Here is a 20,645-nt window from a genome sequence, read left to right on the forward strand (position 1 = left end):
GACAAGAGGGTAACGCTTCCCAGACTAAACCATCTTGGAAATCAATGCAAGGCTGGAACAAGGGTAAACAGGCCAAGAAACCTGCTGCTGCTACCAAGACGGCATGAAGAGGTAGCCCCCGATCCAGAACCGGATCTAGTAGGGGGCAGACTCTCTCTCTTTGCTCAGGCTTGGGCAAGAGATGTTCAGGATCCCTGGGCACTAGAAATAGTCTCTCAGGGTTATCTTCTAGAATTCAAGGAACTACCCCCAAGGGGAAGGTTCCACATGTCTCACTTATCTTCAAACCAAGTAAAGAGACAGGCATTCTTACATTGTGTAGAAGACCTGTTAAAGATGGGAGTGATACTCCCAGTTCCAACTGTGGAACAAGGTCAGGGGTTTTACTCAAATCTGTTTGTAGTTCCCAAAAAAAGAGGGAACTTTCAGACCAATTCTGGATTTAAAAATTCTAAACAAATTTCTCAGAGTGCCATCGTTCAAAATGGAAACTATTCGAACGATTTTACCTACAATCCAGGAGGGTCAATTTATGACTACCGTGGATCTAAAGGATGCGTATCTGCATATTCCTATCCACAAAGATCATCATCAGTTCCTAAGGTTCGCCTTTCTGGACAAACATTACCTATTGTGGCTCTCCCATTCGGACTAGCCACTGCTCCAAGGATTTTCACAAAGGTGCTCGGGTCCCTTCTAGCGGTTCTAAGACCCAGGAGCATTGCAGTGGCACCTTACTTGGACGACATCCTAATTCAAGCGTCGTCTCTTTCAAAGACAAAGGCTCACACAGACATTGTTCTAGCCTTTCTCAGATCTCACGGGTGGTAGGTGAACATAGAAAAAAGTTCCCCGTCTCCGTCAACAAGAGTCCCTTTCTTGGGAACAATAATAGATTCTTTAGAAATGAAGATTTTCCTGACAGATGTCAGAGAGTCAAAGCTTCTAAACGCTTGTCAAGTTCTTCACTCTGTTCTACGGCCTTCCATAGCTCAGTGCATGGAAGTAGTAGGGTTGATGGTTGCAGCAATGGACATAGTTCCTTTTGCGCGAATTCATCTAATACCATTACAACTGTGCATGCTCAAACAGTGGAATGGGGACTATACAGACTTGTCTCCAGTGATTCAAGTAGATCAGAAGACCAGAGACTCACTCCGTTGGTGGCTGACTCAGGATCACCTGTCCCAGGGAATGAGCTTCCGCAGACCAGAGTGGGTCATTGTCACGACCGACGCCAGTCTATTAGGCTGGGGCGCGGTCTGGGATTCCCTGAAAGCTCAGGGTCTATGGTCTCGGGAAGAGTCTCTTCTCCCGATAAACATCCTGGAACTGAGAGCGATATTCAATGCTCTCCGGGCTTGGCCTCAACTAGCAAAGGCCAGATTCATAAGATTCCAATCAGACAACATGACGACTGTTGCTTACTTCAACCATCAGGGGGGAACAAGGAGTTCCCTGGCGATGAGAGAGGTGACCAAGATCATCAAATGGGCGGAGGATCACTCCTACCACCTGTCTGCGATCCACATCCCAGGAGTGGAAAACTGGGAGGCGGATTATCTGAGTCGTCAGACCTTTCATCCGGGGGAGTGGGAACTCCACCCGGAGGTGTTTGCCCAGTTGACCCAATTATGGGGCATTCCAGACATGGATCTGATGGCGTCTCATCAGAACTTCAAGGTTCCTTGCTACGGGTCCAGATCCAGGGATCCCAAGGCGACTCTAGTGGATGCATTAGTGGCGCCTTGGACTTTCAACCTAGCTTATGCGTTTCCACCGTTCCTTCTCATTCCCAGGCTGGTAGCCAGGATCAAACAGGAGAAGGCCTCGGTGATTTTGATAGCTCCTGCGTGGCCACGCAGGACTTGGTATGCAGACCTGGTGAATATGTCATCGGCTCCACCACGGAAGCTACCTTTGAGACAGGATCTTCTAGTACAAGGTCCATTCGAACATCCAAATCTAGTTTCTCTCCAGCTGACTGCTTGGAAATTGAACGCTTGATTTTGTCTAAGCGTGGGTTTTCGGATTCTGTGATAGATACTCTGGTACAAGCCAGAAAACCTGTAACTAGAAAAATTTACCATAAAATATGGAAAAGATATATCTGTTGGTGTGAATCCAAGGGATTCTCATGGAGTAAGATTAAAATTCCTAGGATCCTTTCCTTTCTCCAAGAAGGTTTGGATAAGGGATTATCAGCGAGTTCTCTAAAAGGACAGATTTCTGCTTTATCTGTCTTGTTACACAAACGACTGGCAGCTGTGCCAGATGTTCAAGCTTTTGTTCAGGCTTTGGTCAGGATCAAGCCTGTTTACAGACCCTTGACTCCTCCCTGGAGTCTAAATTTGGTTCTTTCAGTTCTTCAAGGGGTTCCGTTTGAACCCTTACATTCCATAGATATCAAGTTGTTATCTTGGAAAGTTCTGTTTTTGGTTGCTATTCTTCTGCTAGAAGAGTTTCTGAATTATCTGCTCTGCAGTGTAATCCGCCCTATCTGGTGTTCCATTCAGATAAGGTTGTTTTGCGTACTAAACCTGGTTTCTTTCCAAAGGTTGTTTCCAACAGGAATATTAACCAGGAAATAGTTGTGCCTTCTTTGTGCCCGAATCCAGTTTCAAAGAAGGAACGCTTGTTACACAATTTAGATGTAGTCCGTGCTTTAAAGTTCTATTTAGAAGCAACAAAGGATTTCAGACAAACATCTTCTCTGTTTGTAGTTTATTCTGGCAAGAGGAGAGGTCAAAAAAGCTACTGCTACCTCTCTTTCCTTTTGGCTGAAAAGTATCATACGATTGGCTTACGAGACTGCCGGATGGCAGCCTCCTGAACGAATCACAGCTCACTCTACTAGGGCTGTGGCTTCCACATGGGCCTTCAAGAACGAGGCTTCTGTTGATCAGATATGTAAGGCAGCGACCTGGTCTTCTCTGCACACTTTGTCCAAATTCTACAAATTTGATACTTTTGCTTCTTCAGAGGCTATTTTTGGGAGAAAGGTTTTGCAAGCCGTGGTGCCTTCTGTTTAGGTAACCTGATTTGCTCCCTCCCTTCATCCGTGTCCTAAAGCTTTGGTATTGGTTCCCACAAGTAATGGATGACACCGTGGACCGGACACACCAATGTTGGAGAAAACAGAATTTATGCTTACCTGATAAATTACTTTCTCCAACGGTGTGTCCGGTCCACGGCCCGCCCTGGTTTTTTAATCAGGTTTGAAGAATTTCTTTCTCTATACACTACAGTCACCACGGCACACTATAGTTTCTCCTTTTTTTCTCCTAACCGTTGGTCGAATGACTGGGGGGGCGGAGCCTGGGAGGGACTATATGGACAGCTCTTGCTGTGTGCTCTCCTTGCCTTTCCCTGTGGGGGAGGAGAATATCCCACAAGTAATGGATGACACCGTGGACCGGACACACCGTTGGAGAAAGTAATTTATCAGGTAAGCATAAATTCTGTTTTTATTTATTGCCATGAATGTGCATATTTTTGAAATGTTGACACCCCAAGGTATTGTATATGGTGTGCTTTGATGGCTTTTTAGCCAAAAAAATTGGAGAAAGTGTATGGTGGCAATTTTTCAATTTTCATTTTTACACACACATTGCTTTTTGACTATGATTTAGGAGAGACTGTTGTAAGTTAGTGCAAAAAAAATACTACAGGTTGTTTTCTGCACGGCACCTTGAGAACACCTATGTCCCCATGTTTGACAGGGGTTTTTGTAAAAAAAAAAAAAAGAACAGCCCCATTTTAGAAAAAAAAATATATTAGTGAAATGTAAAAATCTGGCACATTAAAAGTAAAAAAATAACAACAAAAAATTTAACAGTAAACATAACAAAAAAAAATAACAGCAAATGTATTTATTTTTTAAAAATTGACCATTGTATGGTACCGCTTGAAGCAGTCCCCAATGCAGAGTCCAGGCTGTCCAGGGCAATCAGGACAGTGATATACAGTGTCCCTTCTCTGCCCCCTCTTGGTACAGACTCTGCATTTTTTTTGTGGTCTCTGCTTTGCGGCAGTAGGGGGGATTTTAAAAATAAAATGAGTAGCCCCAACTCTGCTCTCTCCCATCACCGCCCGGGGAGCAGGTGCATCATGGTACAAAATCCCCGAAATGATCTGGAGCTGAAATTGTAAAAAAGTCTGTTTCATTCCGGGGTTTGCTTTTTTGAACAACAAAAAAGCGTTGTGGGTTGCAATCTGCATTAGGTAAATTGCAACCTTTTTGTACCAGGCCCTTGTCTTCCGCATAATTAGGTAGGGCTGCAGCAGCTGATCTGCCAGATCAACCCCACCCATATGCCGGTTATAAGACTTGATGCACACTGGCTTCCTTATGATCTCAGCTCTGCCACGTACAGAGACCGCCACCGTCCTCTCTGTGTGGATGGTGGTAAGAAGGTATACATCCTTCTTGTCTCTGTACTTAAGTGCCAACAGCTCCTCTTGGCGCAGAGCTGAGGTCTCCCCCCTTCGTAGCCGGGTGCGTACAAGCTGTCCTGGGAAACCTGCGCGGTTCTTTTTAATTGTACCGCAAGCTACTGTATCAAAGCAATACAGTAGCTTGAACAAAAGGACACTTGTATAAAAATTGTCTAAGTACAAGTGATACCCTTTGTTCATTAGGGGTAATATCAGGTCCCAGACAATCTTGCCAGTGGTTCCCATATGTTCTGGGCAACCTGGAGGGTCAAGTTGGCTATCCTTTCCCTCATACACCCGGAAGGCCTGAGTATACCCAGTCTCGCTTTCACAGAGCTTATACACCTTTACCCCATACCTGGAGCGCTTGGAAGGAATATACTGCTTGAATCCCAGCCTTCCCTTATACTTCATCAGGGATTCATCAACGCATATATTCCTTCCAGGTGTATAAGCCTCTGCAAACCTGGCAGAAAAGTGGGTAATCAGGGGGCGGATTTTATACAGCCTGTCAAATTGGGGATGCTCCCTAGGGGGGCACAGGCTGTTGTCGCTGAAGTGCATGAAATGAAGAATCATTTCATACCTCTGCCTCGACATACTCTGGGAGAAAATGGGGGTAGAGCAGATGGGGCTACTGCTCCAGTAGGAGCGAACGGAGGGTTTCTTTATGATGCCCATCAGCATAGTCAATGCCCAGAATTTTTTAAATTCTGGCACATTGATGGGGGCCCATTGCTGCTTTGCCAAATATGTTTCAGGCTTTGCAGCACGGTACTGATGGGCATATAAATTAGTTTGGGCGACAATGTTCCCCAATACATCATCACCCAGAAACACCTCCAGAAACTGTTGGGGGCTAAAACCTGCCACATCTATATTTATGCCAGCATTTGCTGTGAAGGGTGGGATATCTGGCCTCTGGAGATGAGGCGTTACCCACTCTTCAGCGGCAATGGCAGCAACACGCCTCCTTCTAGCAGGGGGGCTGGCAGGGGGGCTAGCAGGGGGGCTGGCAGGGGGGCTAGCAGCCACAGATACATCACTATCAGTTGAGACTGCATCTAATGATGTATCTGAGCATATGGCAGGGTCAAAATTGGGGTCTGAGTCAGACATAGAGGCATCTGACTCTGACGCAAGGATGGCATATGCCTCCTCAGCACTATATGTTTTCTTTGACATTATTGTATCTGTCACAGAAAACCAAAATTAATTAATTAACTAAATGGCCTTTGTTTTTTTTTTTAAAAAGTACAGCTATGCTAATGCCAGTGATTTATAGCGATCACTGGCAAGCTAGGGGTTAAATACTCTTTAAATTAAATTAAATTAGCTAAATAGCTCTGAAAGGAGCCTTTGGGTTTTTAAAAAATTACAACAACAAAAATTAACCCCTAATAAAATGCACAGACAGCAAAAAAGTACAGCTATGCTAATGCCAGTGATTTATAGAGATCACTGGCAAGCTAGGGGTTAAATACTCTTTAAATTAAATTAAATTAACTAAATGGCCTTTGGGTTTTTTTTAAAAAAAGTACAGCTATGCTAATGCCAGTGATTTATAGCGATCACTGGCAAGCTAGGGGTTAAATACTCTTTAAATTAAATTAAATTAGCTAAATGGCTCTGAAAGGAGCCTTTGGGTTTTTAAAAAATTACAACAACAAAAATTAACCCCTAAAAAAATGCACAGACAGCAAAAAAGTACAGCTATGCTAATGCCAGTGATTTATAGCGATCACTGGCAAGCTAGGGGTTAAATACTCTTTAAATTAAATTAGCTAAATGGCTCTGAAAGGAGCCTTTGGGTTTTTAAAAAAATTACAACAACAAAAATTAACCCCTAAAAAAATGCACAGACAGCAAAAAAGTACAGCTATGCTAATGCCAGTGATTTATAGCGATCACTGGCAAGCTAGGGGTTAAATACTATTTAAATTAGCTAAATGGCTCTGAAAGGAGCGTTTGGGTTTTTAAAAAATTACAACAACAAAAATTAACCCCTAAAAAATGCACAGACAGCAAAAAAGTACAGCTATGCTAATGCCAGTGATGTATAGCGATCACTGGCAAGCTAGGGGTTAAATAGTCTTTAAATTAAATTAAATTAGCTAAATGGCTCTGAAAGGAGCCTTTGGGTTTTTAAAAAAAAAGTGCAGCTGTGCTACTGCCAGTGATTTATAGTGATCACTGGCAAGCTAGGGGTTAATGGCTCTGAAAAGAGCCTTTGGATTTTAAATTTTTTAACAAATAAAAGAAATAAATCTCTCTCTGCCAAAATTCAGGTCTCTCTCTCTCCAACAAAATAGCAAGTGAGGAGAGGGAGGGAGATCCACACTGATCAGAGTCAATATTTACAAATATTGACCTGATCAGACAAATGGGAGATTTTATTATTATTTTTTTTTTTTTGTAAGAAGGCTCAGATTGGGTGACCCTAGCTTGCCCCTATGGTGAGACAGGCTAGGGACACCCCCAGAGGCCCCATGATGCACTGGGCATCGCCATTTTGGAAGCCTCATGGGGGAGGGGGGGGCTATATGTGGGGGCTTTTTTATTTTATATTTTATTTTTTCCCCCCAATTTTTAATCACATTTATATACTAACTAAGTGCCTCGACCCACCGAGGCACTTAGCACACTAGCAGAGCATCGGAAGCGTGTCCGATCGCTTCCGATGCTCTGCTGCACTGCCGGGCTCCACGTGGAGCAAAACCGGAAGTGATCACTCAAGGGGGAGTGATCAATCCGGTCCCGGCACTCCGTAACAGCAACGCAGGGATGCCCAGACATCGAGGCATCCCTGCAGTACTGTAATAGTGCCTGGAAGCGATCTTGATCGCTTCCAGCACTCACTTTAGCCGAGGACGTGCAGGGTACGTCGTCAGGCGTTAACTGCCTTTTTTTTTCAGACGTACCCTGCACGTCCTCGGTCACTAAGGGGTTAAAGGGACAGTCAAGTCCAAAAAAAACTTTCATGATTTAAATCCTGCACTTTGCAATTTACTTTTATCACCATTTTTGCTTTGTTCTCTTACACCTAGATTTAGAGTTCTGCGTTAGCCTTCAAAAGCAGCGTTAAGGGGTCCTAACGCTGCTTTTTACTGCCCGCTGGTATTTAGAGTCAGCCAGGAAAGGGTCTAACGCTCACTTCATTACCGCGACTCCAGGCTGCAACAGATCCCCTTACGTCAATTGCGTATCCTATCTTTTCAATGGGATCTGCCTAACGCCGGTATTTGGAGTCTTGGACCAAGGGAGCGGTAGACCCTCTACCGACAAGACTCCTACCGACAAAAAAAGTCAGTAGTTAAGAGCTTTATGGGCTAACGCGGGAATATAAAGCTCTTAACTACTGTGCTCTAAAGTACACTAACATCCATAAACTACCTATGTACCCCTAAACCGAGGCCCCCCACCACCGCCACCTACATTATCCCTATGAACCCCTAATATGCTGCCCCTAACATCACCGACACCTATATTATATTTATTAACCCCTAATCTGCCCCCCCCCAACGTCGCCGCTACCTAACTACAATTATTAACCCCTAATCTGCTGACCGGACCTCGCCGCCACTATAATAAATGTATTAACCCCTAAACCGCCGCACTCCCGCCTCGCAAACACTATAATACATTTTATTAACCCCTAATCTGCCCTCCCTAACATCGCCGCCACCTACCTACAATTATTAACCCCTAATCTCCCGCCCGCACCGTCGCTGCTACTTGTAATAAAATTATTAACCCCTAAACCTAAGTCTAACCCTAACCCTAACACCCCCCTAACATAAATATAATTTAAATTAAACAAAATAATATTCCTATAATTAAATAAATTATTCCTATTTAAAACTAAATACTTAGCTATAAAATAAACCCTAATATAGCTACAATATAAATAATAATTACATTGTATCTATTTTAGGATTTATATTTATTTTACAGGCAACTTTGTATTTATTTTAACTAGGTACAATAGCTATTAAATAGTTATTAACTATTTAATAGCTACCTAGTTAAAATAATTACAAAATTACCTGTAAAATAAATCCTAACCTAAGTTACAAATACACCTAACACTACACTATCATTAAATTAATTAAATAAATTAACTACAATTAGCTAAACTAAAATACAATTAAATAAACTAATCTATAATACAAAAAAAACAACACTAAATTACAAAAAATAAAAAAATATTACAATAATTTTAATCTAATTACACCTAATCTAAGCCCCCTAATAAAATAAAAAAGCCCCCCAAAATAAAAATTCCCTACCCTATTCTAAATTAAAAAAGTAATCAGCTCTATTACCAGCCCTTAAAAGGGCTTTTTGCGGGGCATTGCCCTAAAGTAATCAGCTCTTTTACCTGTAAAAGAAAATACAATACCCCCCCAACATTACAACCCACCACCCACACACCCCTATTCTAACCCACCCAAACCCCCCTTATAAAAACCTATCACTAACCCCCTGAAGATCTCCCTACCTTGAGTCGTCTTCACTCAGCCGAGCCAAAGTCTTCATCCAATCCGGGCGATGTGGTCCTCCATCCGGTAGAAGTCTTGATCCAAGCGGCAAAAAGAGGTCCTCCATCCGGGCGAAGTCTTGATCCAAGCAGCAAAGAAGAGTTCTTCCATCCGGGCGATGTCTTCTTCCAAGCGGTATCTTCTATCTTCTGTCTTCCGGATCCATCTTCATCCCGCCGACGTGGAACATCCTCCTTCCCCGACGGACTAACGACGAATGAAGGTTCCTTTAAGGGACGTCATCCAAAATGGCGTCCCTCGAATTCCGATTGGCTGATAAGATTCTATCAACCAATCGGAATTAAGGTAGGAAAAATCTGATTGGCTGATTCAATCAGCCAATCAGATTTAAGTTCAATCCGATTAGCTGATTCAATCAGCCAATCGGATTGAGCTCGCATTCTATTGGCTGATCCTATCAGCCAATCGGAATTCGAGGGATGCCATCTTGGATGACGTCCCTTAAAGGAACCTTCATTCGGCGTTAGTCCGTCCTGTGTCAAATGCTGCTTGTGTCCTCTGGTCCAAGTGGGTCCCATTATAGAGCCAGTCCTGGGTTAAGGTAAATGCTGCATGACATGGGCATTATATCACATGTGATAAAAAACCTGATTTCCTTCTTAATATGAGGAGAGTCAACGGCTTCATTCCTTACTTGTGGGAATACAGAACCTGGCCACCAAGAGGAGGCAAAGACACCCCAGCCAAAGGCTTAAATACCTCCCCCACTTCCCTCATATCCCAGTCATTCTTTGCCTTTCTTCACAGGAGGTTGGCAGAGAAGTGTCAGAAGATACAGAGTAGTTCCTTATGGAGGGTAGTACCCTTCGGAATGGGACTGGAGTTCTAAGTAGTCTTGTCAGCCTCTCAGTGAGAGCATTGACGAATGTTAGGGTCTGGAGATGCAGGGAGAGTCTTTCTGCGAACCCATCCAGACGCTTATTAATAGAATTATATAGAAATCAGTGTTGACGAGATTATTTGCCTGCTTCTATCACTCAAGTCCATGTCAGGAGCGATGCTACAAGACTGTCAAACTTGAGAGGCTATGTGTCTGTTCCACGGCAGAGATTCCGGTAAGATTGTTTAATATTTTATACACATATGATAACGTAAGAAGATAGGGTCACAGTTTGACTCCTTTTATCTGTATGGAATCAAGGGTTAATATCTCCGGAAGGGGATTATTGAACAGGGGGGGCTTTATCACATAATTTAGTTTATTATGTTTTATGCTGCGACAAGTGTGAGATGAGGCTCAGGCAGATGTTGGAACGTACAAGTTTTACTTTCAGTTTTCGTTAGCTGCGCAACCTGTTAGGCTTAGCGCTCTTTTTTCCTGTAGCAGGGGCGGTCCTGCATGGCGCACCACATGACTGGGTGTGGCCACACTGATTTCCTCTTTTCCTGACCGTGCGGTTTACTGGAGACGAAGCGGTTTCTCTGTGGGGCCTGGGTCATAGGAGATGGTGAGTGCCCCAGCCATTGGGGGTATAAAGGTGCCATTTATTTTTCTATAGTCCTTTTTCAAGTGCAAGCTATGGAGGACTCTGATAGGTTGAAGGGTACTCCCTCTTTACCTAAATCTAATACCTGTCTATATTGGAGGAGGCTACGGTATATCCGCCTGCTCAATTATGTTCCACATGCCTGGATAAAGTAATTTTATCTAAGAAAGCCAATATGTTTAGTACCACTGAGCCGTCCACCTCTGAGGAGTCTTCATCCCGTGAGGTGCATTCCCTGCTATCATCTCCTATTACACATGCAGCTTCCCATTGCACTGCCAATCCTCCTTCAGGAGGGGCCCTATTACCACAAGACTTTACTGAACAGCTACAAATGGCAATGTCTGCGGCCTACAGTGCTTTACCTCGCCCCGCTAAGCGCAAGCAAAAGGTCAAATACGGCTATCCTTCCCAGGGGTCATCTACTAACTTATTGGATTTATCTGATACAAGATTATCCTATAATGAAGACTCCTCTCATACTTCAGAGGATGCTCTTTCTGGGTCGGAATCTGCTGCCTCTAAACCTCCAGCTGCGGAGGAACCAGACTTTAGATTTAGGATTGAACATTTACACTTTCTGTTAAAGTACGTTTTGGCTACTTTAGAGTGTCCAGAACCAAAATTACCTGAGGAACCCTGTATTCCTAAACTAGATAAGGTCTACGAGGACAGGGTTGTACCCCAAACTTCCCGTAAAGATTGCAAATATTATTACAAATGAATGGGAAAGACTTGGTTCTTCCTTTTGCCCTTCTTCTTCCTTTAAGAAGTTATTCTCAGTTCCGGACTCTAAATTAGAGTTGTGGGGTTCTGTCCCTAAGGTGGATAGTGCTATCTTTACGCTTGCTAAATGCACTACTATCCCGCTTGAGGATAGTTCCTCGTTTAAAGAGCCCATGGATAAGAAGCTAGAAACTCTGTTGAGAAAGATGCTTCAGCACGCAGGATATTTGTTTCAACCAGCCGCGGCGGCTGCTGCTGTGGCTGGAGCCACTACCTATTGGTGCGACTCTTTATCTGAGTTGATCAAGGTGGAGGGTCCCCTTGACACGATCAAGGAAAGAATTAAGTCCTTGAGGGTGGCTAATTCTTTTATTTGTGATGCAAATATGCAGATTATTTGTCTGAATGCCAAGACGTCAGGTTTTTCAGTGCTAGCACGTAGGGCACTCTGGCTGAAGTCTTCGTCTGCGGACATGACTTCAAAATCTAGACTTCTTTCCCTTCCATTTAAGGGGAAGATTATTTTTGGTCCAGTCCTGGACTCAATGTAATGCTTCCATCATAGCCTGTCATAAATGACATCATGGTCCCTCCTATTTTTCAGCCTATTTAAACGTCACATCTCTAGCTATCATTGCTTGATTATTTTGTTCACACAGATTGTAGTTGTTACTGCACCTGCTTGCTCTAGGACAACTCCCTGTGATTACTTCCTGTTTCCAGTTTAAGTCAAGTCTCTGCTGCATCAGGATCTCTTCACTAACTGAAGCTGCTTTTCCCTTCACTATATCCAGCTCACAGCTCCTCTGCAGGTTTCCTCTCACAGCAGCTGCTTGTTCCCTGCATTTTCCAAGGATTACAACTAATCGCAAGTATTTTCATTTCATACAGTGAACTGTGCTAACATTGTCTTCATTTGAATAACTTGCTACTAATTAATTGTACTGCTTATTATTTCAACCTTAAAGTGAAGGTCAATTTTCATCAATGAGTGCCCATTTTTTAAAAATATTTTTAAAAACAGGGGCACTTTCATTGATGAAAATTTACATTGCACTGGATTTGAAGAAATACTTACCTTTTACTTCTGCAAAACCGGATCGCCGATCTCAGCCTCAGTTCCTCTGTACTGATGCCAGAAATGACAAAACCGGCTTCCTCCAATAATGGCTTGCACCCCAGAGCGTCCAGCTTGTGATGCCCGGCTGTGATTGGAGGAGCCAGTTTCGTCATTGCTGTGGTCTACAGCAGGAAGAAGGAGGGGGATCGTCGATCCGGCTTTGCAGGAGTAAAAGGTAAGTATTTCTTCAAATACAGTGCAATGTTAATTTTCATCAATGAAAGTGCCCCTGTTTTTAAAAAGTATTTTTAAAAACCGGGCACTCATTGATGAAAATTGACCTTCACTTTAAGAAAAGGAACTGCATTTATTTCTCTAACTAAAGGAATTGTTTAATCATTTCTAAACTAACTTACTTGGGAACTTTTTGCACAAACTGGACTGTGATTTCTTTTACTTGTATATATTTGCCTTTTTGATTACAATAATCTTTGGACTGCCTCATTTTTACAGCAAGATTAATTTAAAAAGTTTACTAAGTAATTCACTTTTCCTGCTTTTCAGTTTAATCAGGATAATCTCATTCCTTAGCTGTTCTCAGGTGTTGCTGAGAACTAAGAATACTTCTGTATTAACTGCAATATTAATTAACCCACTGATTCATTATTATCCTCTGGGTATCAAATATTGCTACAAAACTATCTTTGTATTTACTAAGATCAAACTCTTACACTCAATCATATCTACGGTCACTGGAGGCAAGGGTGCCTTTTCACCGCAGGATAAGAAGAACAAACCTAAGGGACAAGGTCCTCATTTTCGTCCCTTTCGTTCTGATAAATCCCAACGGCAGCAGCCCTCCGTGAAGCCTGATCAGCCCAAGGTATCTTGGAAACGGACTCAGTCTTGGAGTAAATCCAAGCAGAACAAGAAGCCCACAGAGTGAAAGTCGGCATGATGGGGCAGCCCCCAATCCGTCTCTAGATTGTGTGGGGGGCAGACTATCTCTCTTTTTGGAGGCTTGACTGGGGAATGTGCAAGACCCTTTGGTCCTGGAGGTCATCGCTCAGGGGTACAGGATAGGTTTCAGATCTCATCCACCCAGAGGCAAATCTGTCTTCAAGGCCAGAAAAACAAGAGACCTTTCTAGGGTGCGTGAGGGATCTCTCCTCCCTGGGAGTAATTGTACCAGTACCTCTAGCAGAAAGAGGTCTGGGAAACTACTCAAACCTTTTTTTGTGGTCCCAAAGAAGGAGGGAACTTTTCAACCGATTCTGGGCCTAATGTGCTTAAACTAGTTCTTGTCGGTCCCATCGTTCAAGATGGAGATAAGGTCCATTCTGCCCTTAGTCCAGGAAGAACAGTTCATGACTATGATAGACTTGAAGGATGCTTACCTTCACGTTCCAATCCACAAGGAACACTTCAAGTTCCTGAGATTCGCGTTCCTGGACCAGCACTTGCAGTTTGTTGCACTTACATTTGGTCTAACTACTGCCCCAAGAGTCTTTACAAAGGTTCTAGGGGCTCTGCTCACAGTAGCGCAATACTTAGACGACATCCTGGTTCAGGCACCATCCTGTCGGCTGGCAGAGGACCATTCAAAAGCTCTTCTATTTCTTCTTCGATCTCATGGATGGAATTCCTGGGTACGATATTAGACTCCATATCCATGAGAATATTTCTTACAGACCAGAGACGTTACAAGCTAACTTCCAATTGTCTTGCCCTACAGACCTCCTTAAAGCCCTCTGTGGCCCAGTGTATGGAGGTAATTGGGCTCATGGTGTCCAGCATAGACATCATTCCATTCGCCAGATTCCATCTCAGGCCTTTTCAGCTGTGCATGAGTCACTGGAATGGTGACCACTTGGATCTGTCACAACAGATTTCTCTGGACAACTGGTCGAGAGAATCACTCTCTTGGTGTCTCTGTCCAGATCACCTGTCCCAAGGGACATCCTTCTTGAGACCATCCTGGGAGATTGTGACTACGGATGGGGATGGGGAGCTGTTTGGGATGCCAGGATGGCACAGGGCCTGTGGACTCGAGAGGAATCTCTCCTTCCGATCAACATTTTGGAACTTCCAGCGATCTTCAATGCTCTAAAGGCTTGGCCTCTTCTGGGTTCGTCCCAGTTTATCAGATTCCAATCAGGTTTCTCCATCCCAAAGTGTTTGCGGAGATTTGCGAAAGATGGGGGGCGTCGGAGATAGATCTCATGGCGTCCCAACTCAATACTAAGCTACCCAGATATGGGTTGCGGTCCAGGAATCCTTAGGAAGAGCTGATAGATGCATTAGCAGTGCCTTGGAGGTTCAGTCTAATTTACATTTTTCCACCGTTACCACTTCTCCCTCGTGTAGTTGCCCACATCAAGCAGAAGCAAGTTTCGGCAATGCTAATTGCCCCATCGTGACCGCGAAGGATGTGGTTTACGGACCTGGTAGGGATTTCTTCATTTTCTCCATTGAGGTTACCTTGTCGCAGGGATCTGCTGGAACAGGGTCCTTTTGTTCATCAAAATCTAGATTCTCTGAGGCTGACTGCGTGGAGATTGAACGCTTAGTCCTAGCCAAGAGAGATTTTTCTGAGAGAGTGATTGATACTCTTATTCAAGCTCGAAAGCCGGTCACTCGTCGCATCTATCATAAGGTGTGGAGGACCTACTTATTCTAGTGTGAAGAGCATGGATTCCCCTGGCATAAGGTTAAGGTTTCCAGGATTCTTTCCTTTCTCCAGGATGGTATGGAGAAGGGCCTTTCTGCTAGTTCCCTAAAGGGACAGATTTTGGCTCTATCTATGTTATTGCACAAGATGCTCGCTGAGCTTCCTGATGTTCAGTCTTTTGTTCAGGCTCTGTCCAGAATCAAGCCTGTGTTTAGACCTGCCGCTCCTCCTTGGAGTTTAAATCTAGTTCTTAAAGTTTTGCAGAGGGCTCTGTTTGAGCCTATGCATTTGGTTGACTTTAAATTACTGTCTTGGAAGGTTCTTTTTCTACTGGTTATTGCTTCGACGCACAGAGTCTCTGAGATGGCGGTCTTGCAATGTGAGCCTCCTTACCTAGTTTTTCATGCTGATAAAGCTGTTCTTCGTACTGGGTTGGGTTTTCTTCCTAAGGTCAATTTTCCAGAACACCGTTTCTGATCGTAACATCAATCAGGAGATTGTGGTTCCTTCCTTGTGTCCTAATCCTCCTTCTTCGAAGGAACGGTTACTTCATAATTTGGATGTGGTTCGGGCTTTGAAATTCTATCTTCAAGCTACGAAGGATTTTAGACAGAGTTCTTCCTTGTTTGTTGTCTATTCTGGGAAGCGTAGAGGGCAGAAGGCTTCTTCCACTTCCTTATCTTTTTGGTTGAGGAGTTTTATTCGCTTAGCATATGAGACAGCGGGACATAAGCCTCCTCAGAGGATTTCGGCTCATTCAACTAGAGCTGTGGCTTCATCTTGGGCCTTCTAAAATGAGGCCTCTATGGAGCATACCTTATATACCTTTTCAAAATTTTACAAATTTGACGTTTTTGCTTTGGCTGAAGCAGCTTTTGGTAGAAAGGTTTTGCAGGCTGTGGTGCCCTCAGAATAGGGTCCACCTCTCTTTTTACCCTCCCGTTTTCATTCGGTGTCCTCTAGAGCTTGGGTATATGTTTCCCACAAGTAAGGAATGAAGCTGTGGACTCTCCTCATATTAAGAAGGAAAACATAAATTATGCTTACCAGATAATTTCCTTTCCTTCTGTATGAGGAGAGTCCACTGCTCCCACCTGTTTTTCTCCATTGGGCGGACCTTAATTTTTGTCTATTGTTCTGGCACCCTTTATACCCTGATATTTATCCTACTGTTCCTTGTTCCCTTGGCAGAATGACTGGAATATGAGGGAAGTGGGGGAGGTATTTAAGCCTTTGGCTAGGGTTTCTTTACCTCCTCCTGGTGGCCAGGTTCTGTATTCCCACAAGTAAGGAATGAAGCAGTGGACTCTCCTCATACAGAAGGAAAGGAAATTATCTGGTAAGCATAATTTATGTTTTTAGTGCATCATAATGTTTTTATACATTGATTTTACTGTTAAAAGTTTTAGAGAATTATATAAACGCCAGCGGTACGGAATCTTGCGGCACTATACAAATATATGATAATAATAATAAGCCTGTGCACAAATGCAAATTTAAATAAACTGCTGCAAGGACAAACTTCAGCCACACTTTACAAACAAGGTAACAGTTAAAGGGACAGCCTACATCAGAATTTGTATTGTTTTAAAAAGATAGACAATCCCTTTATTACCCTTTCCCCAGTTTTGCATAACCAACACAGTTATATTAATATACTTTTTTCCTCTGTGATTACCTTGTATCTAAGCCTCAGCAGACTGCCCCTTATCTCAGTTCTTTTTAAAAGACTTACATTTTAGCCAATCAGTGCTGACTACGGGAGTGAGCACTATGTTATCTATATGGCACACATAAACTGTCTAACTGAAAAACTGTCAAAATGCATATAAGAGGCAACCTTCAACTGTTTAAAAGTCAGTTTAAACCTACCTAGGTTAAGCTTTCAAAAAAGAATACCAAAAGAACAAAACAAATTTGATGATACAAGTAAATTGTTAAGTTTACAATCGCATGCCCTATATTAATCATGAACGTTTAATTTTGACTTGACTGTCCATTTTAATTACATTTGCAAGATTTCCAGAAACAGGGCGTTTTAGTGCCAAAATTTTAGAAACAGATTTTGAGATTCAGTCTGTCCCAAAATGTATCGCCTAATTCTGTGTTTGCCCAATTATCTATAAGAATGCAGTAATACTAAAGCTGGCATAGAAGTCTGTTGCCTCTGTATTTTTTGATTCCCTCATTATATTTGTTTGTTTTTTGTTTTAAAGATACACACAGGATTACAGCATGAGATAATATGGCCCTGCCAGCCTAACTGCCATCCTCTAGATGAAAAGCTTCTGCCACAACTGCTAAAGGATGCTGGGTATATCACACACATGGTGGGAAAATGGCACCTTGGCATGTATAAGAAAGACTGCCTGCCAACACGCAGAGGATTTGACACGTATTTTGGTAAATATTATCTCTCTCTTTTTTAAAATATAATGTTTATAGACACCTTTTGCAACCCCATACACAAGGGAACCAAGAACTACAGAGGAATCGGGGGAAACAGTCCAGTGTGTCATAGAGAATTGTCGCCAAATGTTTGCTGAAAGTATCATTTGTTGGAGGAACAGCAGTGCACTACTGGGAGATAGCTGAATGCATTTGGGGAACCAATGACAAGATGCATGTAAGTGCAGCAACCAATCAGCAGCTATCGCCTAGTAGTGCGTTGCTGCTCCTGAGCCTACCTAGGTATGCTTTTCAACAAAGGATACCAAGAGAATGACGCAAATTTGATAATAGACTTAAAATGGAAAGTTGTTTAAAATAGTATGGTCTATCTGAATCGTTACAGAGAAATTCTGTGTTTTAGGTCCCAGACCACTAAAACTTTCAGGATTCAAATAGAGCACATCATTTTAAACAACTTTCCATTATCTAAATGTGCACAATTTTTTTATATATACACACTTTCTGAGGCACTAGCTTCTACTGAGCATGTGCAAGATTCACAGAATACACATATGTGCATTTTATCATTGGCTGATGGCTGTCACATGCTTGAGTGGGAAGAAAAATAAAACTAACTTTGAGGTTTTTTTTTTTACTCATTTGAAATTTAAACTAAGTGCTATTGCATTGTATTTTTTTTTTTTTTAATATTTATTTATACGTGCCAACAGTGTAATTGGGCTTAAGCATATTGCAAAAATAAGAACACCACACAGGGCGTCAACCAAGATACATCCGTAAAAAAAAAAAAAAAAAAAAAACATCAATGCAATAATATACTAACAAAGTGTGCCTATTCCATGCATTTTATCTTCGAGATGTAAAAGGAAATTAAATCAAAAGTATTCCAACTTTTTACACTGATAGCACAATTTATTAACGAACAACAAACCAAGCAAAACAGAGGGGGAAAAAAGTGGGTTTTGTCCCTGTCTTCCACTCTCCCCAGCTCCAGAGATAACAATGCTGGATCTTATCTCGGACCATGCAGCAGTCTCATTGCATTGTCTATCTATTATGCATGTATTGATTATGATATTCTACTTGTGTTTATTGGTCCTTTGGGATTAATTGAGGAATCTCCATTCCTGGTTTCCTAGAAGTGGCAGTAGTGAAGTATAACAGTGCAGGAGGCAATTAAATGGGATTTATTTTGCCCCCTTTTATGTAATTTTACTCAGAAAACTGAGCAATTTCTAATTCTCTAAAGTAACCAAGGCTAACTCTGCTACATATCCACCCATCATTGGCTTTATCAGATGATAACTGCAAGATAATTTGCATTATACTTGTTGTCTGTGGACTATAGCCCAGATTGACTCCTTTTATTATGTAAAATGTAGGATGGAGTCTGGCTTTTAAAAAATATTTGCAGTTAAAAGGATGTTTTAAAAACGTTAAGACTTGACTGATATATTATTCTATAGTAACAGAACATAAATATCTTGTGTTTACTGTCCCTTTAACCCTTTACTACCAGGAATTTCAGAGAAAAACTTGCCCAAAGTACCAGAGAATGTTTAGGACTCCATTTAAACAGAAATAGAGCCTTGTTTTTTATTATTTAACTATGTAAACTATATATATTTTTAAAGTAAACAACCTAAGGTTTTAATCTAGACCAAGTTTGCCATATTTCATGCCACTATTTGGCCTGCAAATTTGATCATATAAGAAAAATTTCTCATTGAAATTATTTACACACAACTACTGCAGTTGTAATACAGATGGGTGTAAAAGCTTATCTGGGGTCACATTTGTTCAGAAACCACATACATACATGGTTTTTGGCAATTAGAACGCTACTAATTGCAGCTGCACAACACACTTTTGAAATTCCTCATAGTTAAGGGGTTAATCAGTAAGATTCTGTCATATTGCCATTTGTTCATACACACTAGAGTTCCTACATACATCTTAATTTTTTTACTCCTATTTTCAGGGAACTTAGGGAGAGTGCCTTTCCTGTAAGGAAGTTTTTCCACACACTAGTGCACAGAAGGGGGTAGACTGCTTTTTGGTTTCCCCTTAATCAGTAAGCTTGTAAGGTTAATTTTTGCTGTAGTGTAGACCTTACCCTCCCACATCCCCCCCCACACTTGTCTTAGGTACTGGCAGACAGTCTGCCAGTATGCAGTTTAGGAGTTTCTTTTAAATATATTTATTTCTGTAGTGTGGGGGTCCCTCCTCAGCCTTCCACCTTCCTGATCCCCCCTGCTCAACAGCCATCTTACTCTCCCACCTCCCTCTGTCCACCTCCATGTTTTTTACTAGCCCAGCCAAACAGTAACAGTAATTTTGTTTTGTATTTTATTTTATATTATTTTTTATGTAGTGTAGGGTCCCTTCCCCCCTCCAGACCATATTTTTCTGTAGCCCCTGCCCCTCATGCACCCCCCCCCCCCCTTTGCTGGGCTGATCCGCCTGCCTCTCTCCTTCAATCCCACAGTTCCTACTCGGCAATAACAGTTTATCGTTATAGAGAGGGACACAGACAGTGTCTTTCTGTATAGTGATCAGTGATCTGGCTTCTTAAGGTAAGGGAGCACTCTCAGTGCTCCCTTACTATATGAAGGCAGATGTCTCCTGCCCCCTGATTGCGGAACCACAACAGGTGCCTCATTGTTGGGCGAAGGTAGTATCTTGTGCAAAGTACTGTGTGACGCGGTATCTACATCCAAATGGCGCAAGGGGTTAAAAGTGCAATAGAGTCCAAAACTGCAAATAAAGTAACCTGTTTTTAAAGACATGATACTGCAAAATGTTCATCTATCCATCTAAAATTTATTATTTTATTAGGGAGTTGTCCCTACCAGCCAGTAAGTAGAATTATGTTGTACAAATCATGCATACACAAAATATATTTTAACTGCTTCTTTTATCCATTTATAACAATTTTGAGTAATATGCCCATTTTATATGTTAACTTTTTTTTTCATGGAACAAGATATTTTTAAACTAAAGCTGTTTATCTCCTTGGATGCAGAGAATTACATCCTCCATTTTACTTATTGTCTATTGCCAGAATGAGGAAGTATCCCCTCAGGTTCTTTGATATGATGATGTCATAAAGTGGTTGGTAATGACTTGATCATCACATGAAATGAGGAAGTGTCAAGAGGAAAAGCTGCGTCAGTCTCCCCTCCTGGGTGACCTAGTGTTAAAGGGATACTGAACCCAAATTTTTAATCACATTTGCAATTTACTCCTATTATTAATTTCTTTTCATTCTCTTTGTATCTTTATTTGAA

At 42.1% G+C, this 20,645-nt stretch overlaps 1 protein-coding gene across 1 annotated transcript in view; it reads left to right on the plus strand.

Annotated features, from left to right (window-relative positions):
• The window catches only part of ARSB (arylsulfatase B), a 359,168-nt gene that overhangs the window by 21,906 nt on the left and 316,617 nt on the right, over positions 1-20,645 (plus strand). Inside the window, exon 2 of the mRNA XM_053701372.1 lies at positions 17,160-17,346. Coding sequence (XP_053557347.1) covers positions 17,160-17,346 — 187 coding nt within the window. The remainder of the gene's footprint in view (positions 1-17,159; positions 17,347-20,645) is intronic.

The sequence above is a fragment of the Bombina bombina genome, chromosome 2 (assembly GCF_027579735.1).
Source record: "Bombina bombina isolate aBomBom1 chromosome 2, aBomBom1.pri, whole genome shotgun sequence".
In the NCBI taxonomy this organism is placed as follows: domain Eukaryota; kingdom Metazoa; phylum Chordata; class Amphibia; order Anura; family Bombinatoridae; genus Bombina; species Bombina bombina.